At 52.9% G+C, this 19,703-nt stretch overlaps 1 protein-coding gene and 1 non-coding gene across 2 annotated transcripts in view; one reads left to right on the top strand and one right to left on the bottom strand.

The window, feature by feature from the left end:
* Nucleotides 1–16,266, bottom strand: part of ASPG (asparaginase) — a 34,466-nt gene extending 18,200 nt beyond the window's left edge. Inside the window, exons 1-2 of the mRNA XM_032621768.1 lie at nt 16,209–16,266; nt 5,300–5,444 (exon numbers count right to left, since the gene is read on the bottom strand). Coding sequence (XP_032477659.1) covers nt 5,300–5,444; nt 16,209–16,266 — 203 coding nt within the window. The remainder of the gene's footprint in view (nt 1–5,299; nt 5,445–16,208) is intronic.
* On the top strand, nt 14,853–14,959 carry LOC116750050. Its single transcript, XR_004348794.1, has one exon. It is a non-coding gene; the product is annotated as a U6 spliceosomal RNA (small nuclear RNA).
* Nucleotides 16,267–19,703: the final 3,437 nt, after the last annotated feature.

The following is a 19,703-nucleotide window of genomic DNA, read 5'->3' as shown; positions in this document are numbered from 1 at the left end:
CCCCTCGGTGAGCCAGGACGACCCTGGAGGAGGGCTGCTGGCAGGAGGGGAGGTCAGTGACCGGGAGGGCAACTCCCCGCTTAGCCGGCCCAGCAGCGAAGAGCAGCGGACAGCCTGGGCCCACGAGCTGGGAAACAGAGGGACCTTCACAAGGCGGGGCACCTGGGGCCAGCCCTTGCCTCTCCTATGGGCTTCAGTCCCCACAGGGCTCACTTGAAAGGGGGCTGTAGTCAGTTCTAGAGCCATGGAAGTGGGAGCCCGTGGGGACAGCATCCTCTAGCAGCTCGCCATGGACACACTGAGAAGCCACAGCCTGGCAGGCGCCAGTCTCAGGATACCCCCCAGCCCATGACAGCTGGCCATCGTCCCTGCCCGGGACCCCCGAGGAGCCGACACTCACGGCAAGCACTAAGGTGTCCTCGGGGAGGCCACAGGCCTGGGCATGCCCTCATCGTGGAACATGGGCAGTGTCCTCAGAACGGCGGCCAGGCCCTTGCCAGGGACGAGCACTGCAGGCGGGGTGGGGCAGGGAGGCGGGGTCAGAGGCCGGTAGCCACCACCAGTACCGCCCCCTCCACACACACCCTCCACCACCGGCCCCTCCCTCCTCACTGGGGGCCGGGCAGCAGGGGTGGGGGGCTGGGAGCTGGCCCTCAGGGAAGTCAGAGGCTGGGCAGACGGGCCTGCAGCTGCCCCGGGCCCTGGCGAGGATGGGCAGCTGCCCAGTGTCGGGACTGCTACTCTCACCCAGGACAGCCCCAGGGCTCCGCCACCGAGGCTCAGGGGGCCCTGGCCCTCTCACAACTCGGACACATGTGCCCACTCTTCTTCCCCCACTTCCCAGAACGTCCACACCGCTCTGCCCGTGGACACGCCGTTGGCTCTGCCTGGAAGTCCTCTACTCCTTTCCGCTTCTCACCCAGCAGGTGCTTCATCCCAGCTCAGGATACCACTTCCAGGAAGCCCTCCTTGATGTCCAGATGCCGGTGCCATTCCCACACGCTCCCTGTTACCGTTTCTCCCTACCTGGACTGTGTGTGACACCTTCAGGGTCCAGCCCAGGCCCTCTGCCTGCAGCCTCCATGTCCAGAAACATGCATCTAAGGAGGCACTGGGCAGAAATGGTGTGTGTTCTAAGAAAACCCTGAGAAGTCACAAGTGTTTCCTGGAAACAAACAACTCCGCAGCAAAGGCTCCCAGAAGAATCTTTGCACTGGGGCCCTGGCTTTTTTGCCCCACCCTGCTCCCTGCAAGCTCCGTGACCTTGGTCAAGTCGGCTAAACTTCTCTGGGCATATGCACCCCTCACTGAGGTTCTGTTGGGCGTCTCCCACACGCCTGGCTATGTCGAACACCTGGACACAGAGGCGAGAACAGCAGGGTTCCCCCTCGGGAAGCACCCTAGGCTGAAACATGTAAGACCTTCAGGACCAGGGTCAGTGGTCACCCTGGGCGACAACACTGCTCCCAGCCTTCACCCTTTGCCCGTTGTATCAGTCTCCTGCTGCCGCGTAATAAACTGTCCCAAGTAAATCCCAGGCCCAGCTCTTGCCAACCCCCAGTAAACACAGTTGCGTTGGCCCAAGGATGTTCGTGGTGCCGTTCTCCCCAGCCCAGAGAAGGAGACCCAAGGGGGAGCACCTTGAACAGCCCCCCAACCCAGGAAGCGCCCTTTAGGGGCTCCATATGCTTTGCTGCAGGAGTGACGGCGCTCAGTAGACAGAGGGGACATCCGTGCGTGACTGCCAGCCCGGCCACCCTCCCGAGATGCCTGAAGTGTGACCAGGACACACACCCCTGCCTCCACAAAGGTCTGGACTCGTCAGCCCTGACAGCAAGGAGGCCTGAACTCCAAACCCTGGGCATTGAGGGAGTCCTCAGAGCCACCCACCCTTCCGCGTCAGGCCCCAAAAGGTGTCCCCTCCTGACCCCCAGGACCTGAATGCAAAGTTTTTGAGGCCGTGATTGAGTTAGGGTCCTGAGATGATGAGATGATGCTGGCTTATGCGGGTGGGTGCCGAGTGCCACCACTCACATCCTTGTAAGACAGAGACAGAAGAGAGTTGACACCCAGAGAAGGCTGTGTAGGGACAGAGCAGAGACACGAACACACCGGCCTGCAGTGATGGAGCATCTCCCGAGAGATGCGTCTGCTGCTCTAGGCCCCCGTTTGTGGCCACGGGTCAGGGCAGCCGCAGGAAAGCCCGCACGCCCCTCTTCACGCTAGCTGCCCTCCCAGTGGGTGGCACTGGGGTGTCCATGTAAACCTGGGATCCACTGACGGGGCAGGTGATGTGCACGGTCACCTCCACCCAGAGCGAGGCTATTGCTAGTGGACGGTGGACACTGGCTTCCGGGGACACCCCACGCCTCGGGCGGCAGGAAGGTGCAGGGCCAGCGAGGCCAGCCCCACGCGGCCCAGACCCTGGTGTCCCCGCCTGGGGAGCGTGTGGGTGGACAGGCAAAACCAGCCGAAGAGAAGGCTAAACTCTCCTTCTGTGCTATTCGCTCTGTGCAAAATTCTGCCGACACGTCATTACACCGATCAGCCAAAGGTGTGGGGAAAACAGCCCTGAGGAGGCTCAGAAGTCAGCGGACAGAACATATTTTTCTGGGATTTGTAATGTTCTTGGCTTTTCAGAACTAGCAGTTTGTTGTGATTTCCTGCATCGTTCTAAATAAACACCTGTCCCCCCCCCAAAAAAACAAACACAAGGGGACTTCCCTGGCAATCCAGTGGTTAAGACGTCCACCGCAGGGGGCACGGGTTCGAGCCCGGGTCGGGGAACTGAGATCCCACGTGCTGCGTGGTGCAGCCGAAAAAACTAACAACAACGAAACAAACAAACAACAAACACCTGCTTTCTCATCTAATTCCGATTTTGTAAATGGTAGTCTCTTTCTTAGCACGGGCCCCCAAGCTTCAGGCCCTACAGAAGCAGAAGCCGCCCTGCCCAGGCCTTGTCCCCAGGCCGTGCAGGCCGGGAGCTGTCACTGGCAGCGGCTCACGAGACCCACTCATCTGTAAGGGCCGTCCCAGCACAGCTCAGGCTATAAAACAGTGAACTCGTGAACGTGTGGCAACTCGCTCAGGAAGGGGGTCTAGGCCAAGGGCGCAAGAAGCCATGGACATCACCCCTCCGGATGCGGCTTGGCTGCCAGGCCCTCCGGTGGCCTCCTGGGATGTCCTGGCGCCTTCAGCTGCCAGGCTCCGAGGCTCTACTCACCCTGCTACGCCCGCCAGGAGCCAGGCCCACGAGGGACGCTCAGGGCGTCAGGGCTCCTCAGCCGTGACGCAGCTCGGTCTTGGGCTTGGGGTGATCGGCTGATTTGGGATTCACGATGTCCCTTGACCAGTGACATCTTCCCCAAACTCAGAGAGGGGATGGGTGACGGGCGTCCCTAGCTGCCACGGCCTCTGCCCTCCCGTCACCATCCTGACCTTTGGCAGAGCTCACGTGTGGGGCGCCGAGTGCCCTGCAGGCCACTGTTTACCAGCAGGTGCAGAAGGGCTCCCAACAGCGACAATCCAAACAGCTTTGCTGTGGCCGCCCCTCACCACCCCCTCGTGGGCCGGAGCCCATATCAGCAGTGCCAGGCAAGTTAATCATTGATGCCCTCCGCCCTCCGGATCAGAATTCCCCGGGCAGGAAGGGCCTGGAGTGTCTGCGTCCCCCCAGCCCCCAGCTGGGCTCAGAGAGGGCAGAGGCCGGCAGAGCACGGCGGCCCACCGGGCCCAGGCCTGGCTCCTCCATCCATCTGGCTCCGTCCCCAGCCTGGGGTGCTGTCCTGAGGTCTCGTGGATGACTCCTGCCTGTCTGAAAGGCGCTCCCACCACACCCCGTCTTTCTAGAGTCAGTCTCCAGGTCACCTTCCAGACGTGGGAGTTTACATCCTCTCTGGAAAATGCAGCGCCTGGGAGAGTGAGCCTAAGGGGCCCCGGGGAGGTGGGGGGCTGTGAGGGGACAAGACGCAGTGCAGGTGGGATCCAGGTCAGAGTCCACCTTGTCCCTGCAGCCTGGACCCTGGAGAACAATGAGGAGAGCTCAATGGAATCTCAGCGATCACAGTTGGCCAGGTGCCAAGCCTGGAGGGGCAGCGACAGGGGTAGGCCAGGGCCCCAGACAGTCCAGGGATGCAGACAGGGCCAGCCACTCCCGCTCTCTGCCCCAGCCCTGGGGCAGCACAGGGCAGACTCCCCAGCAGCCCGGGGGGAGTAACTTGGGGGGGGAGGGTGTGAGGGGGTGTGGAAACCATGCTCTCCATCCCTGAGCGCCTCCAGGACAGGGCTCTTTGGGGGTCTGAGTCCTGGGGCCCAGCACGGAGTGGGCCTCAAGAGACGTCTGCGAATTGGCAGCCAGTGTCGGTGGGTGGCACGAACAGGCCCAGAGGACCCAGAAGCAGTTGCTGGAGCAAGAAAGTGCTAGTGGCATCTGCATAGCTGCTTCAGTGGAAACGGTGGCCAGGAGGGGGCGCTGGGGAAGTGGCCCCAGGACCAAGGGCAAAGGCGACCGTCCTGTTAGCACCGGGCAGCTCTGGCACGTCCCCCGCCATGGAGCTGGCAGACGATCCGAGTAGGGGGACACTCCAGGGCCAGGTGTGAGGACAGCCCGGACAGGCACCTGGGGCCAGGGAGGGAGCCCGGGGGGCCTGTGTGGAGGGCACAGACAGTGTCCGCTCTCCCGGGAGCGCTGGAACATTCTGGAGGTGTGTACAGTCCTCTTCCCACTCCTGCGGGGCCCCAGGCTCCCCAAACCCGGTCCCTGCCCGAAGGTGCTCTGCCCGGCCTGGGGGCACCCCTGCCCCAGTGGCCCGCAGAGCTCAGCGCCCGGCCCAGCAGTCACTGCCTCGAGGACCCACTCAGGCCAACGTCCCAGGGGCAGAGAAACGAAACGCCCAACCTGCCCGGACTGCTCGTGCACGTGAACACTTCCCAAAGGTGTCTGGTGCCCGCTGCCCTGCCGAGCCCGGGCCGGGAACAGCGGGGAACGGCTGGGGTCGCCTTGCAGCCGCTCGGTGGTCCCCAGTGAGGGGCCTCGGCAGACTCTGAACACCTGCCCACCGTCTTGTCTGTGCGGGGTAGGGCGCTCAGACAGACGCCACGGTGGTCGAGGCTCGGCCCCGGGAGGAGCCGACGACAGCGCGGGGGAGAGGCTGTGCCCCCGGGCGGGCTGACCGCCCACCGGGAGCGGCGGGGTCAGGTGCGCGGCCCCGCGGGGCCTGGCGACCCCCGACAGGCCAAAGGGCGAGCGGACGACCCCCACCCCACCCGCGGTGCCCGGGCGCCGGCACCCACTCACCGCCGCGCTCGCTCCGCATGCCGATGGGTGCCTATCCGGTGTAGATGGCCAGGAGCCGCCGCTCGCGCCCCGCCGCGCGCGCCATGCCCGTGAGCCAGGGGACCGGGGACCGGGGGGACTGACGGCAGGCGGGGCGCGCAGAGGGCTGCGGGGGGGAGGGGCGGAGCCTGCCGGGGGCGGGGCGGGGGAGGGAGGGACCTGCGGGGGGCGGATACTCGCCGGAGGGGTCGGGGCCTGTCCCGGGATGGGGGAGGGGGAGGGGGAGGGAAGGGGGGGAGGGGAGGGGGAGGGGAGGGGCGGGTCCGGTCCCGGGGGGGCGGATAGGGGACAGGTCCCGGAGGCGATCCCAGGCGATCCGACTTCAGTGCAGCGGGGCCGGGGCGTTTTGAGTAGCTGTGACTTGTGGCTCAAAGGCCAGGTGCCTCACGGACAGTGGTGCCCGAGGACCCCCAATGCGGAGCGGGGTCGCCCTCCCCTCCCAGGCAGTCCCCCCAGGCCCTGGCGCTCCAGTAGATCCAGCACTGTTGACCATGCCCTCGGTGTCCAGTGCCTGGGATGGCGGGGGCAGGCAGAGACCCCAGCCGGCCCACTCACCACCGTCCAGAAGGGCCAGAGGGGACCCCCTCCAGGGCTAGATAGAGCCCACCACCTTCAGTCCCAGGAGAGCCTACGGAGGGAAGGGAAGGGGGATGCAGGGTACCGGGAGGAACAAGCCGCAGGCTTCATCTCAGATGCAATTGAGTCCGTGTTTCCCTCCCTGGGTGCCGGCACACCCAAGGCCCTGTACCCTGACTGGAAGCGGTGGCGGGCTGGGGGGACGACAGGGACCACGACGTGGTTTGCTGGAAAACTGATTCCTCTCCAGAGAGAGCCCTCCCCGTACTTGATTTTGATTCCATGGAAGTGATGAAATAAAATTCCTATTTTCTGTCAAGACAAGAATAAAAGTAATTCTGGCCTTAAGGGAACAAAATCTTCCTAGGAGGAACTTGCTTTTCTCCTATGCCTTTCAGATGTCAATGTTCTACCTGGTCCTCTCTGGGAACTTTAATCCCGGCCGTCTTTTAAAAATGCAAATTTCAGGACGGTAACTCTTAACCTAAGAAAAAACAAAAGGGAGGGGAGGGATAGGTAATTTGGAACTTGACTTGTCAAGGACAGATACAAATGTCTTCTCCCTGTATATTAGTAAAAAGGGTTTAGCCATCCAAACAGGTGACCTTGATTTGTTCCATCTGCAAGAAACCCAATTTGAAGCCAACCCCTTTTGTAACTGATGAGATTTTTTGCGGGGGTAACTTTACCTTTTATTATTATTTTTTTTACTGCAGTACAGTTGATGTAGACATTATATGTTATAGGTGTACAATATAGCGATTCACAATTTTTAAAAGTTATGCTCTATTTATAGTTATGTGAAACAAAATTCATATTTTATGGCAAGACAAGAAAAATTTGAACATAAAAACTCTTCTCTGCCCTTTGGCCTCCTCACTTCCCACACCGTGCACTGTGTGTCTGCGTTAGGCATCGACCAGACCTCCCCCTCCCCCATCAGCAGGAATACCTGCTCAACCGTGAAGAGGAACTTTCTCCTAGCGTCGATAAGACAGCTCCTCCAATGGTCACATTCCTTCTTGATCTTGTAAGGGGTCACATGACTCACCAGGATGACGCTTAGATCTGGATTATGTAAACTGTCAATAATACGTCATCTGGCGTACAGCCTTCTGTCTCAACAAGTTATAGAACTGTGCCTTGACTTCTAATGGGCAGAACAGTTCTCAGAGCTTTCTGAGATGCTCTTCCCAGGTTAGAGTCCTCAAATTTGGCTCAAATAAAATTTTCCATTTCTTTCTTAGATCGACCGATTGCTTTTTCATTGACAGTTATTATAAAATATTGGCTATATTCCCTGTGTTGTATGTAACTGATGGATTTTGTACTATTGTACCTGATTCATGGCTGAAATTTTGGAATGGGAACTATGGAGTCTCTGTGTCTGTGTGTTGTATCTATATATATGTGTGTGTTGTAGTTGTGTGGTGTCGCCAAATTTAACTAGTAAAGGAGCTCTATTTAACTGGCTTAAAGGGAATTAAGCAATTCTATAAACAAAGACCCAACGCAGCCAAAAATAAATAAAATTTTTTTAAAAATTTAGTTCTTTTAAAAACAAAAATCTTATTCCTGTTGCAAAATTTGTCAGCAAGAAAAATAACATGATATGATGAAACTTTTAAGTAAATGAAATGTAAATAAGAGTTTCTAGGTGAATTCTTTAGGAAAAAGTATGTTTTAGGACTGTCTACTTAAAAATAGTTTCTCCAGGTTTTTGGTAACTTGAAACTGCTAAATTAAGTTAAATGATGGGAATTCATTGAATATCCATATCATTTCCAAATAAGATACTGAAACATTCATTGCTAAACAAGTCTAAGTTTACCTACTTTTGTCTTTTTTTTATTTATTTATTTATTTTATTTTTGGCTGCATTAAGTCTTCATTGCTGCACGCGGGCTTTCTCTAGTTGTGGCAAGCAGGGGCTACTCTTCATTGCGGTGGGTGGGCTTCTCATTGCAGTGGCTCCTCTTGTTGCGGAGCACGGGCTCTAGGCGCACGGGATTAAGTTGTTGTGGCACACGGGCTCAGTAGTTGTGGCTCGTGGGCTCCAGAGCGCAGGCTCAGTAGTTGTGACGCACGGGCTTAGTTGCTCTGTGGCATGTGGGATCTTTCCAGACCAGGGCACAAACCCGTGTCCCCTGCATTGGCAGGTGGATTCTTTACACTTGCACCACCAGGGAAGCCCTTATTTTAGTCTTCTTATTAGAGAAAAACTAAAGATGTTTTGTTCATTGGACAGGTCTTGTATCCCACTGAGGAAAGAAATTAGTTTCTAGACTATGTTCTTAAATTTGCCAATCAGGAAATGCTGGTATGATAAATAGTTCATAATTAACTTCTCCTTGGTTTTCACTAAGGTTTTTTAAGGTTTTAAAACTAAGGTTAAAAATTGTAATTAAAATATATAATTAAAAATTAATAAGGAAAACACTAGTGTATGCAAGGAGAAAGAAGGTAAAAGAAATGGACGTGTGTTTTTGTAAAGGAAAAGGAAGTAATTTTGTCCTAAAGCTGGCTATTTCTAAATAGTATAGAAAGTAAAGCACAACTTAATATGGATAGAGAAAGTTGTAGAAGGTTTGCGGGGGCGGGGGAAGATCTTTAGAAGGGAATTCTAGGGACTTCTTTGGTGGTCCAGTGGTTAAGAATCCACCTTCCAATGCAGGGGACGCAGGTTCGATCCCTGGTCGGGGAAATAAGATCCCACATGCCGCAGGGCAACTAAGCCCGTGCACTCTGGAGCCCCAGCACCACGACTAGAGAGGAGCCCACGCACTGCAGCAAAGAACCCGCGCACCGCAACAAAAGATCCTGCATGCCACAACAAAGATCCTGTGTGCCGCAACTAAGACCAGATGCAGCCAAATAATTAATTAATCAATTTTTTAAAATAAAAAAAATAAAGGAATTCTATGGTGGTCAGGACTAAGATTTAGATAGAATTTGAGTAAATGAATTTTGTTATTAAAAATAAGCTGGTGGGGGCTTCCCTGGTGGCACAGTGGCTGAGAGTCCGCCTGCCGATGCAGGGGACACGGGTTCGTGCTCCGGTCCGGGAAGATCCCACATGCCGCGGAGCGGCTGGGCCCGTGAGCCATGGCCGCTGAGCCTGCGCGTCCAGAGCCTGTGTTCCGCAACGGGAGAGAACACAGCAGTGAGAGGCCCACGTACAGCAAAAAAAAAAAAATGCTGGTGGGAATTCCCTGGCAGTTCAGTGGTTAGGACTCGGCACTCTCACTGCTGGGGCCACGGGTTCAATCCCCGGTTGGGGAACTAAGACCCCGCAAGCTGTGCAGCGAGAAAAAGAAAAAAAAAAGGCTGGTGCAAAAATGGAGTATGATTTTCTCTTTGTTAAGAGAACAAAGTTTTCTTAGAATATCAATCTGCTTTTGATAACAGATTGTAAGGTTGCTTTACCTTTTAATTAATCTATTGTAACTTTATGTATGTGCCTTTGAAATCTTTTATTGTCACTTGGTTAAGTCAATAAGTATTGTTTCACAGAGACCTATGATCCTATTTGACAAAGGGTTTTTAAAGCCTTTTTGATATTTTTGACAAAGATCAAATTCTAATTGAAGTTTGTCTGACCTCTGACTAACTCTGAGGTTTCCCAAAGGCCCCCAGAACACCTCAAGAGAATTGTTTGCTCTTCTTATCAAAGAAGCATATTAAACTAACTAGGCTTATTTGGTTGTTAAATTACAAGGGAAGCATCATCATAACCTTCTTAGGTTATATTGTATGGGTAAATTTTATTCAAATAGATAGTCTAGAAATTATACAGGGACGTCCCTGGTGGCGCAGGGGTTAAGAATCTGCCTGCCAATGCAGGGGACACAGGTTCGAGCCCTGGTCCGGGAAGATCCCACATGCCGCGGAGCAACTGATCCCGTGTGCCACAACTACTGAGCCTGCGCTCTAGAGCCCGCGAGCCACAGCTACTGAGCCCACGTGCCACAACTGCTGAAGCCCACACACCTAGACCCTGTGCTCCTATACAAAGACAAGCCAACCCAATGAGAAGCCCGCACACCACAACGAAGAGTAGCCCCCGCTAGCCGCAACTAGAGAAAGCCCACGTGCAGCAATGAAGACCCAACACAGCCAAAACATAAATAAATAATAAATAAATTTATTTTTAAAAAAAGAAATTATATGGAACTCCTAAAAATCGGGTATATCCTGATAAAATGTTATCAATTATAATTCTAGTTAACATCTTAAAGTGTTGTATGTCACAACAGTGACGAAGTTTGTCAATTGCATTGTAATCAGATCTTTAACCATGCCTTTTAAAGTCTTTTGTCATTTATAGATAGTTATTGTTTTACTCAGATGCTTTTGCAAAAATGCTCCATCTTCAAGAAGATTCATATAAAGGGCTTTTGGACAAGTACAGGCCTCTGATCACTTTCAGGTTGTACTGCTGAGCTGGGTAAGAAAGTAAAGAATTCTTCAACCTGGTGACTTCATAAAGCTGTTCAAAGAAGATTAAGGATTAGTCACATAGACCGAGCAGCCTGATGAGTGTGGTTATAATTTTTTGGGTTTTCGTCTGGAATATTACTGGTTTTTAATCTGTGTTTTCCAGGTATAAGGAAACCCTTCCCCTTAAGCTACTTATGACTTAAATTTGGTAAATTATACCTTTGTAATTAGAACTGAAACATTTATCTTTTCTTTCTACCTGATCCCTCCAGAAACTGGAAACTCTTAAGTTCCCAGCAGCCTTTCCAGGTGAACAAGGAAGGCCACCTCCTGACAGGTGCAAGAATCTCAAGATATTTGGGGGACCTCTAGAAGAAAGGAATCCACCCAAATCTGTAGATATTACAGGCAGAATCTGATAACAAGACCTTGGCATGGCTTTCCTGGCCTTGAGAGGTCTTTTATTTTTATTTTTATTTTTTTATTTATTTATTTTCAGTACGCGAGCCTCTCACTGCTGTGGCCTCTCCCGTTGCGGAGCACAGGCTCCGGACGTGCAGGCTTAGCGGCCGTGGCTCATAGCGGCCATGGCTCATAGGCCCAGCCGCTTCACGGCATGTGAATATCTTCCCAGACCGGGGCACGAACCCGCGTCCTCTGCATCGGCAGGTGGACTCTCAACCACTGCGCCACCAGGGAAGCCCAGAGAGGTCTTTTAAAAGTTCAATTTGAGATTCTTTATAAAAAGTTCCAGCACAGCCATATTGTAAGAACCCGTATGATCAATTACACTTATGGAAATAATCAGGCCAAGTTTATTGAAACCAGACTTATTTTGCAAATTAATTAGTCTTAATTTGGCTATATCATTGGTAGAAATGAGGGTAACTTTAGAGAGAAAAATATTACATTTCAGTGAACATTAAGTTCTAGTGTTGTTGTCTTTAAGGGTGTTTTTGCTTTTGTTTTGTATTTACTACCTAAGAATCACTTCCCAGATGGCTCCTTGTTGCTATGTTACATTACCGTAAAGTTTAACTGGATTATCTTAAAAGGACATTCTAAGTTTGTTTCTGAATCTTATCACAATAATCTGTCTTTGGATGAAGATCAGATGCCCCATGAACTTCGAAAAGGAGATTATGCATACTGGAAAAGGCATCCGATAAAGGATTCTTTACAGCCAGGTTGGAAGGGACCTAACAGTCCTCCTCTCTTGAATTGACTGCAATTCCTGTTTCTGACACCCTACTTCAACTAAGACCAGCACTACCAGACCAGGATGAGGCGACAACAAACGTCTGAAGTAGACGCCTGACCCAAGATGGTATACAAGACCAGGCTCGTATACCAATTACTTTGACAATTGTTCACACTGTTGCTTATGAACCAAATGTATTTCTCCCTTTGGCTCAAGGTCAGCTGTGGGTAGTTTTGGAGACAGTCCCTGCCAATCTGCCTGTAATGTGAGCACACCGGGTTTGATCGATTTTCCAATGGTATGACCACTTGGTGGCAATATTTGTTCCTTCACTTGGAATAGAATATAACATTAACCACAGAGGCTTCAACAAAATTTACTCAGCAAGCTTTGAATGGTAGTCATCAAGCCATTAGCTTGCTTGATTCAGAAGTCTTCATGATGAGAAAATCAGTCCTGCAGAATCGTATAGCCCTAAATATTCTCTAACTGCTCTCCAAGGGGGAACGTGCGTTATGACACACACTGAATATTGGGTTTTTATACCTGATGAATCTTCTAACATAATTCATCTTAAGATACATATGAAGAATCAGATTTCAGGTCTGAAGAATCCTCTTCCCAGTGTAGGGGAGATACTAGGAAAATGGTATGGTTTAGCAGGACCTTTGCTTAAACCTTTACTAATGACATTGTTACTGTTATCATCGATTTTGATTACAGCTTGTATAACATAGAAAGTGATAGCTTTTTGGAACTTTCCTGGTCCAGTAGCTTCCTTGGTCCAGTAGCTAAGACTCAGGGCTCCCAATGCAAGGGGCCCGGGTTTGATCCCTGGTCAGGGAACTAGATCCCACATGCATGCCACAACTGAGAATTTGCCTGCTGCAACTAAGAAGTCTGCATGCCACAACTAAGACCCAGGGCAGGCTAAATAAATAAATATTTTTAAAAAGTAAAGTGATAGTTTCTTGCCTTTCGGTCTGTGTATCACCTACTTCTATTAAGATGATATCTAAACAACTTGAAACTATTGCTCACACCTATGGCTCTCTGTAAATTAATGAACATACACAATGCACATGCAAGGTAAAATCGGCATAAGTCCTGTTGGACAAATTGGAATTCACCATTAGTCCTTGCCAAATATCTTACTAGTGCAAATATCTTACTTTGCAACTAGTGCAAAGGGAAAGAAAGAACTGGGTTTACTAAGACCCAACACTGAGGGACATGATGGACTCAGGGCAGGTAAGCAGCCACCCTGATATTGAGGGACCAAACATTTGACCACCTAATGCTTTCTATCAAAAGATTAATGATCAAAAGGGGGAAATTGATGAAATAAAATTCATATTTTATGGCAAGACAAGAAAAATTAAAAAATTTTCTCTGCCTGTTTGGGTTTCCTCCCTCCCCCGTAGTGTGCATTGTGTATTTGCATTAACCAGACCTCCTTAGTAGATAACATTCCTTCTTAATCTTGTAAAGGTCGAAATGACCCACCACATTCTTAACTTCTTAGGAGACAAGCTTCCTTCTTAATCCTGTAAGGGGTCACGATGACCCACTACTCACTTTGAACATGTAGATCTGAATTGTGTAAACTGTCAATATGTCATTTGACATAAAACCCTTTTTCTCAAAGTATCTTACATAAGTGTGCTTTGACCTCTAACAGACAGAACAGTCCTCAGAGCTTTATGAAAGACTGTCTCCCAGGTTATAATCCTCAGGTTGGTTCAAATAAAATTTTCCATCTGCTTCTTAGATTGTTGATTAATGTTTTTCATTGACAGAAGTTATTTTGATAACTGACAACAATGCAAAAGTAATTCTTGTCTACACACAAGCAAATGAACCTGTCCGGGGAGCGTTTGTGTTAACTGCTCAGGCTGTTACAACAAAGTACCACAGACTGGGTGGTTTAAACAACAGAAGTTTATTTTCTCACAGCTCTGGAGGCTGGAAGTTCCATGTCAAGCTGAGCAGGGTGGGTTTCTTCTGAGGCCTCTCCTTGGTAAGTGGATGGCTCTCTGCACACACATCTCTTTATCTCTTTGAGTGAACACATTTCCTCTTCTTAAAAGAACACCCACCGGTCAGATTGGATTAGGACCCACCCTAATGGCCACATTTTTTTTTTAGTTTTAACCTAATCATCTCTTTCAAGGTCCTGTCTCCAAATACAGCCAGTCACATTCCGAGGTGCTGAGGAGTCAGGGCTTCACCGTGTTAATATAGGGGGAGACACAGTTCAGCCCCTCCACCCAGAAAGCCCAGTTTTGCGTCTGTTTGCACATTCACATCACCGTTCCTGCTCTATACGTGTGTTTGTCATTGGGCTTCTCCCTGGAGCGGGTCCTAACACCTGCCTGGGCCCCTGCCTGTGGGGTAAGTAGACTCTTTCATACGTGCTCCTCTGTCTGTCTGAGCCACAATTCACCTTGGGAAGCCATTCCTTTACAACCCACTGGTTAACCGTAAGTCCCAGGAAACCAAGTTTGTATGTCGGGCAGGGCTTTTCTGGTGATATCCTAACAGCGGATTCTTTTCCAGGGTGTGTGACTGAATGTCACTGGCAGACACCGTCTGGCAGCTCAGCTCCTCTGCCAGCCTTCTTCACTATTCTGCTTTGATTGTATTTTTGCTTACGGTTACCTACGTCTAAACGTTCTCTTACTTAACTGTTTACGTGACACGTGTGTGGGTCCCTGCTGTGTGCCAGGAGCTTCTCTAGGCCCTGGGGACTCAGCCCCTGTCCTCCTGGAGCACACCTTCTGGTGGGGAGGAGCAGCAACAGACAACCCTCCCCCAGTGTCGGCCGATGACAAGTGCTGTAAGGAACAACAGGGAGTAGAGTGATAGATGGTCCTGCTTCCAACAGGGTGGCAAGGGACAGTCTCTCTGAAGGGCTGATGTCTGAGCAGAGCCTAAGCAGAGAGCAAGCATGCCAGGCAGAAAGAGGCAGGTGCCAGGGCCCCAGGCAGGCACAAGCCTGAGAGTCTGAGCAATGCCCAGGAGGTCAGATGCTGGCTGAGGGGTCGTGGAGCCAGGTAAGGACCCTGGGTTTAACCCTAAATGTGACTGTCAGCCCCCAGAGGGCTGGCTGGTTCGACTTAAGCTCTGCTGTGTGGAGAGAGGCAGACAGGAGGGGTCAGGAGAGCCGCTGAGGGCTGTGCAGTCAGGGTCCCGCAGAAGCATGACAGTGGCTGGGGAGGAAGTGAGAGGTGGTCATCCCGGGAGCATGTTTTGAAGCTTGGGGTGTGAGGCAAAGACAAGACTCAGGGACGACTCGTGCTCACTCTGGCAGCACATATATGAAAACTGAAACGATAGAGAGAAGATTAGCGTGGCCTCTGCACAAAGATGACACGCAAATTCGCGAAGTGTTCCATATATTTAGGGGAATACAGCCAATATCTTGTAATAACTGTAAATGGAAAGTAACCTTTCAAATTGTATAAAAGGGACTTCCCTGGTGGTGCAGTGGTTGGGAGTCCACCTGCCAATGCAGGGGACACGGGTTCGAGCCCTGGTCCAGGGGGATCCCACATGCCGCGGAGCAGCTAGGCCCGCGCCCCTAGAGTCCGTGCTCCGCAACAAGGGAAGCTACCACAGTGAGAGGCCCATGCACTGCGGCGATGAGTGGCTCCCGCTCGCCGCAGCTGGAGAGGGCTCATGCACAGCAGTGAAGACCCAACGCAGCCAAAAGTAAATAAATTATTAAAAAATAAAATAAAATTGTATAAAACTAAAAATCAGGGCTTCCCTGGGGGCGCAGTGGTTGAGTCCGCCTGCTGATGCAGGGGACACGGGTTCATGTCCCAGTCCGGGAAGATCCCACATGCCGTGGAGCGGCTGGGCCCGTGAGCCATGGCCGCTGAGCCTGTGCGTCTGGAGCCTGTGCTCCGCAACGGGAGAGGCCACAGCAGTGAGAGGCCCGCGTACCACAAAAATAAATAAATAAATAAATAAAAATCACTGTAAAATTTTTTTAAAAACACACCACTGGACAGTGGATTAATGCAAAAGTGGAAAACAGTGACCCATGGACAAAATCTGACCCACCACTTGGGCCAGTTCCAATAAAGTTTTTTTTTTTTTAGTAAATTTATTTACTTATTTATTTATTTATTTTTCGCTGCGTTGGGTCTTTGTTGCTGCACACAGGCGTTTCTCTAGTTGTGGCGAGCGGGGGCTACTCTTCGTTGCGGTCCGCGGGCTTCTCATTGTGGTGGCTTCTCTTGTGGAGCACGGGCTCTAGGCGCGTGGGCTTCAGTAGTTGTGGCTCACGGGCTCTGTAGTTGTGGCTCGTGGGCTCAAGAGCACAGGATCAGCAGTTGTGGCGCACGGGCTTAGCTGCTCCGTGGCACATAGGATCCTCCCGGACCAGGCCCGAACCTGTGTCCCCTGCATTAGTAGGCAGATTCTCAGCCCCTGCGCCACCAGGGGAGTCTCCCAATAAAGTTTTCTGTTCTCTTTTTTTAACATTTTTATTGGAGTATAATTGCTTTATAATGGTGTGTTAGTTTCTGCTCTACAACAAAGTGAATGAGTTATAGGTATACATATATCCCCATCCCCAATAAAGTTTTATTGGAACACTAAAAATAAAAACGGGGACAACTCAAGTTTGGACCAGAGCAGCACCTTTGATGGAGATGCTCTTTCCCAAGTCCAGAAAGCCTGGGGCAGGAACTGGGGCCATGCTGGGTGCCTTATGTTTGAGATGCCACCTGGAGAGCCCAGAGGAAACAACAGCTGTATGCTCTAGAGTCAAGAGCACAGGGATGACATTTAAAGTCATGGCAACAAGGTGTCTTGGAGTGGAAGCAGGGAGACCGAGGCCCTGGCATTGCAGCTGTGAAGCCAGGAAAAGGGGAGAAGCCAGGAGAGTCAGGGGTGAAGGTGGGGTCCACATGCCAACACCAGGGCTTGAGTGTGTGTGTGTGGATGGGTGGGTGGGGTGCCCGGACCCTAAGGAAGATGAAGGCCCTGGGCAACCTGACCCCCTGTTGTGGAGCAGAGGGGACAAACGACCCCTGGAGGGCTGCTTCAGTGCCCATCGTGCCCCTGCCGGAGGATCTGGCTCCTCCCACAGGGATCGGTCTTCCCAACTCAGTGGTTGGGGGTGATGACACGTGCAGCCCTCTCCCTGGGGCGGGAGCTGTCCCCAACCCTCTCTCTCCCACTGGGGGCAGGGAACTGTCCCAGACCCTCTCCCTGGAGTGAAGAGCTGTTCCAGGATCCCCCAAGGCTCCTCCACTGGTCAAGCCTTGCCAGTGGTGCCCAGACTGGGAGGTGGGTTTGGAGGACCTGGGCAGGGCCATCAGTTCTCATCAAGGTCACCCCAACCCCTGACTTTATCTGTTTTACTTCTCAAGTTGTTCAGAGGAACTTGTTTCTTGGACCCCCAGGGACCCCTCGTACCCTCTTTTCTCTCTCTCTTCCCATCCACACCCTTGCTAGAGCCATTCCCTGCCCCCAGCGCAGGGGTGCTCGGGGTCAGAACCCCTCCCGGGGCATTTATAAAATATGACGCCCGGCCCCATCCCAGACAGCGGGATCACGGCGGGGGAGGCGTGTCTGGGGCTTGGAAGCTCCTGGCTGGTCCCAATGCACCCACAGCCCCATCTACTTGCTCCCTGCCCACCCGGCACTCGTACCCGTCTTCCGGAGCAGGGCTCTCAAAGCCAGCCCTGGCCTAGAGCCTCACCTGGAACTTGGAAAGGCACACTTGGCAGACGGCCTGACTCAGAAACCCGGGGGTGGACCCCGACAATCTATGCTCCGATACCCCCGCGGGGGAACAATGACACAAGCACAAGTTTGAGAACCACGGGCCTAGACCAGGGGCCAGCAAACCATGACTCAAGGGCCAAATGTGGCCCAGCTGTCCCCGCAAATGAAGCGTTATGGGGACAGTCACGTCCACACGCTTATGTGCGGTGTGGGGAGCGGCCGGCGGAGAACCGGTGGCCACGTGGTGGCTGGCCTTCCGGTGGCAGATGGGGACCCCCCTCCACTCAGCCCACCCACTGGGGCAGGCTTTCGTCCCTGGTCGTCCCCTCTGCCCTCACGGGTCTCGAGCAGCGGTCCGAGGGCCCGGCCTCTGCAGAGAGACACGTGGGACTCCATGGGGGCAGAGCAGCCGCGGGTCCTGAAGGTATGGTGGGCACTGGGGAAGCAGCCCCCCACCAGTCCTCTGGGAAAAGCGCACCCCCTCTCTCCCGAGGCCCCGGCAGACACCGGGGGGCCACAGGCTCCCTCAGCTTCTCCCCCTTTAACAAAGCCATCCGAGGGGCCAGTCACTGCGGGACACCCTCACAAACACGATTCCTTTGGCCTGGGACGCACCTGTGTGTCACGTGAGACCCCTGAGGCTCCCAGAGGCTCCTGTGGCCAGTGAGCAGGGCGGGCCTATGGACAGCACGTGGGGGCGGCAGCAGGCACGGGCTCAAATGGCTGCAGCGGCGACTGAGGGCCGTCAGGTGGAAATGACGAGGTAAGGTGATTTTTAAGGCAAGAAAAGAAAAAGTTAACATAAAATTTTCTCTGCCGTTGGCCCCCTTCAGCACGCCCTGTCCGTCTGCATCACACACTAACTAGACACCCCCCCGCCGCGAGACACGCCCAAAAGGCCGGTTCCCCTGGCGCCAGCAAAGTCACTCCTTAGGAGATAACATTCCTTTCTCAATCCCGTAAGGGGTCACGATGACCCACCACTCCCCTTGCTGGACTCTGTAAAGTGTCCACATGTTACCTTGACGTATAACCCTTTGTCTCAAACACATATACAACTGTGCTTTGACCTCTAAGGGGAGGAACAGTCCTCAGAGCTTCTGAAAGACTGTCCCCCGCGTTAGAATCCTCAGGTTGGCTCGAATAAAAGTTTCCGTTTTTTCTTAGATTGAATATGGATGAATGTTTTTGTCAACAGGAGGCTAGAGAACAGAGCAGGGAGAAGAGCTGCACCTGGGACACGGCGGGAGGCGCGGGAGGGAGAGGCGCCAAAGAAGCCCTCCCGATGGGGGATGGGAACCGGGGAGAAGAGTGGGGAGCCTCCTCGGCTAAGCCCAAATGGCCCCCCGAGCTCGGAGCCCCAGCTCGGGCCTTCCTCCCAAATGCTGCGGCTCTACACACCCACCGTTGACACGCTCCTGCCTGAGCCCGGTCACGGGGGCAGCAGCTGTTCCCACCCCGGGACTCAGCCCCGGGAGGGTGGCAGCAGGCTCCCTGGCATGCCCGCCCAGGCTGCTGGTAACTGCACACCGGACTCAGGCCTTGCCTCTCACCGCCTCGGGACACTCTGAGCTGTCACAGGGTAGCCCACTGCTCTGGGGACAAAGGGCGGTGTGGAGGACGAGGGACGGGCTAGAAGGGACCCAGGGTGACCCGGGCACCAGGCTGAGCCTTTCTGAGCCATGCAGAGGGTGGTGTCGGGCTGCAGGGCAGGGCCCTGCGGGGATGCGGGGTGTGGCTTGCAGAGAGATGCCACTCTCCCTTTCACTTGAACACTTAGGGGCCTTTGTAGGGGGGTTAACTGGCCTGATTTCGTGCTGTCGTGCCGCAGGGGATGGGGAGGCCTGGGGGGAAGAAGCGGGGTGGGGGGGCGCCGGTCAGCAGTCAGAACACAGGCACATCCGTCCATTAAGGTTGCCGGCTGACATGGGTGCAGTTCAAGGCGCCCCAAAACAATGACAACGTAACTTCAAAGGTCACAGGTCACCATAACAAATACGGTAATAATAATAAAGTTTGCGATACTGAGAGAATTACCAAAACGTGACAAAGTGAGCAAATGCTTCCGGGAAAACAGTGCCAACAGATGTGCTGACGCAAGGTCACCACAAAGCTTCCGTTTGTAAAAACACACGGTATCTGCAAAGGGCAACAAAGCAGCGTTGGCCTGCAGTGTCCACCCACCGGGAGCTGCACTGATCTGAGTGGTCCGTGATGAGGGCGCCCCCTCTGGCCTCCTGACCCCGTTTCAGTGAGGTTTCCCTCCATTAATCTTCACAGCCCTTTTGGACTAACCATGTTTCCCTGAGTTCTGCGAGCCGCTTTGGCAAGTTAATTGAACCTGAGGAGAGGGTCACGGACACCTTGATCTACAGACGGTCAGTCAGAAGCCCAGGTGACAAC

This window comes from Phocoena sinus, chromosome 2 (genome assembly GCF_008692025.1).
Source record: "Phocoena sinus isolate mPhoSin1 chromosome 2, mPhoSin1.pri, whole genome shotgun sequence".
Classification (NCBI taxonomy): Eukaryota; Metazoa; Chordata; class Mammalia; order Artiodactyla; family Phocoenidae; genus Phocoena; species Phocoena sinus.
This window is presented reverse-complemented; position numbering and strand designations above follow the sequence as displayed.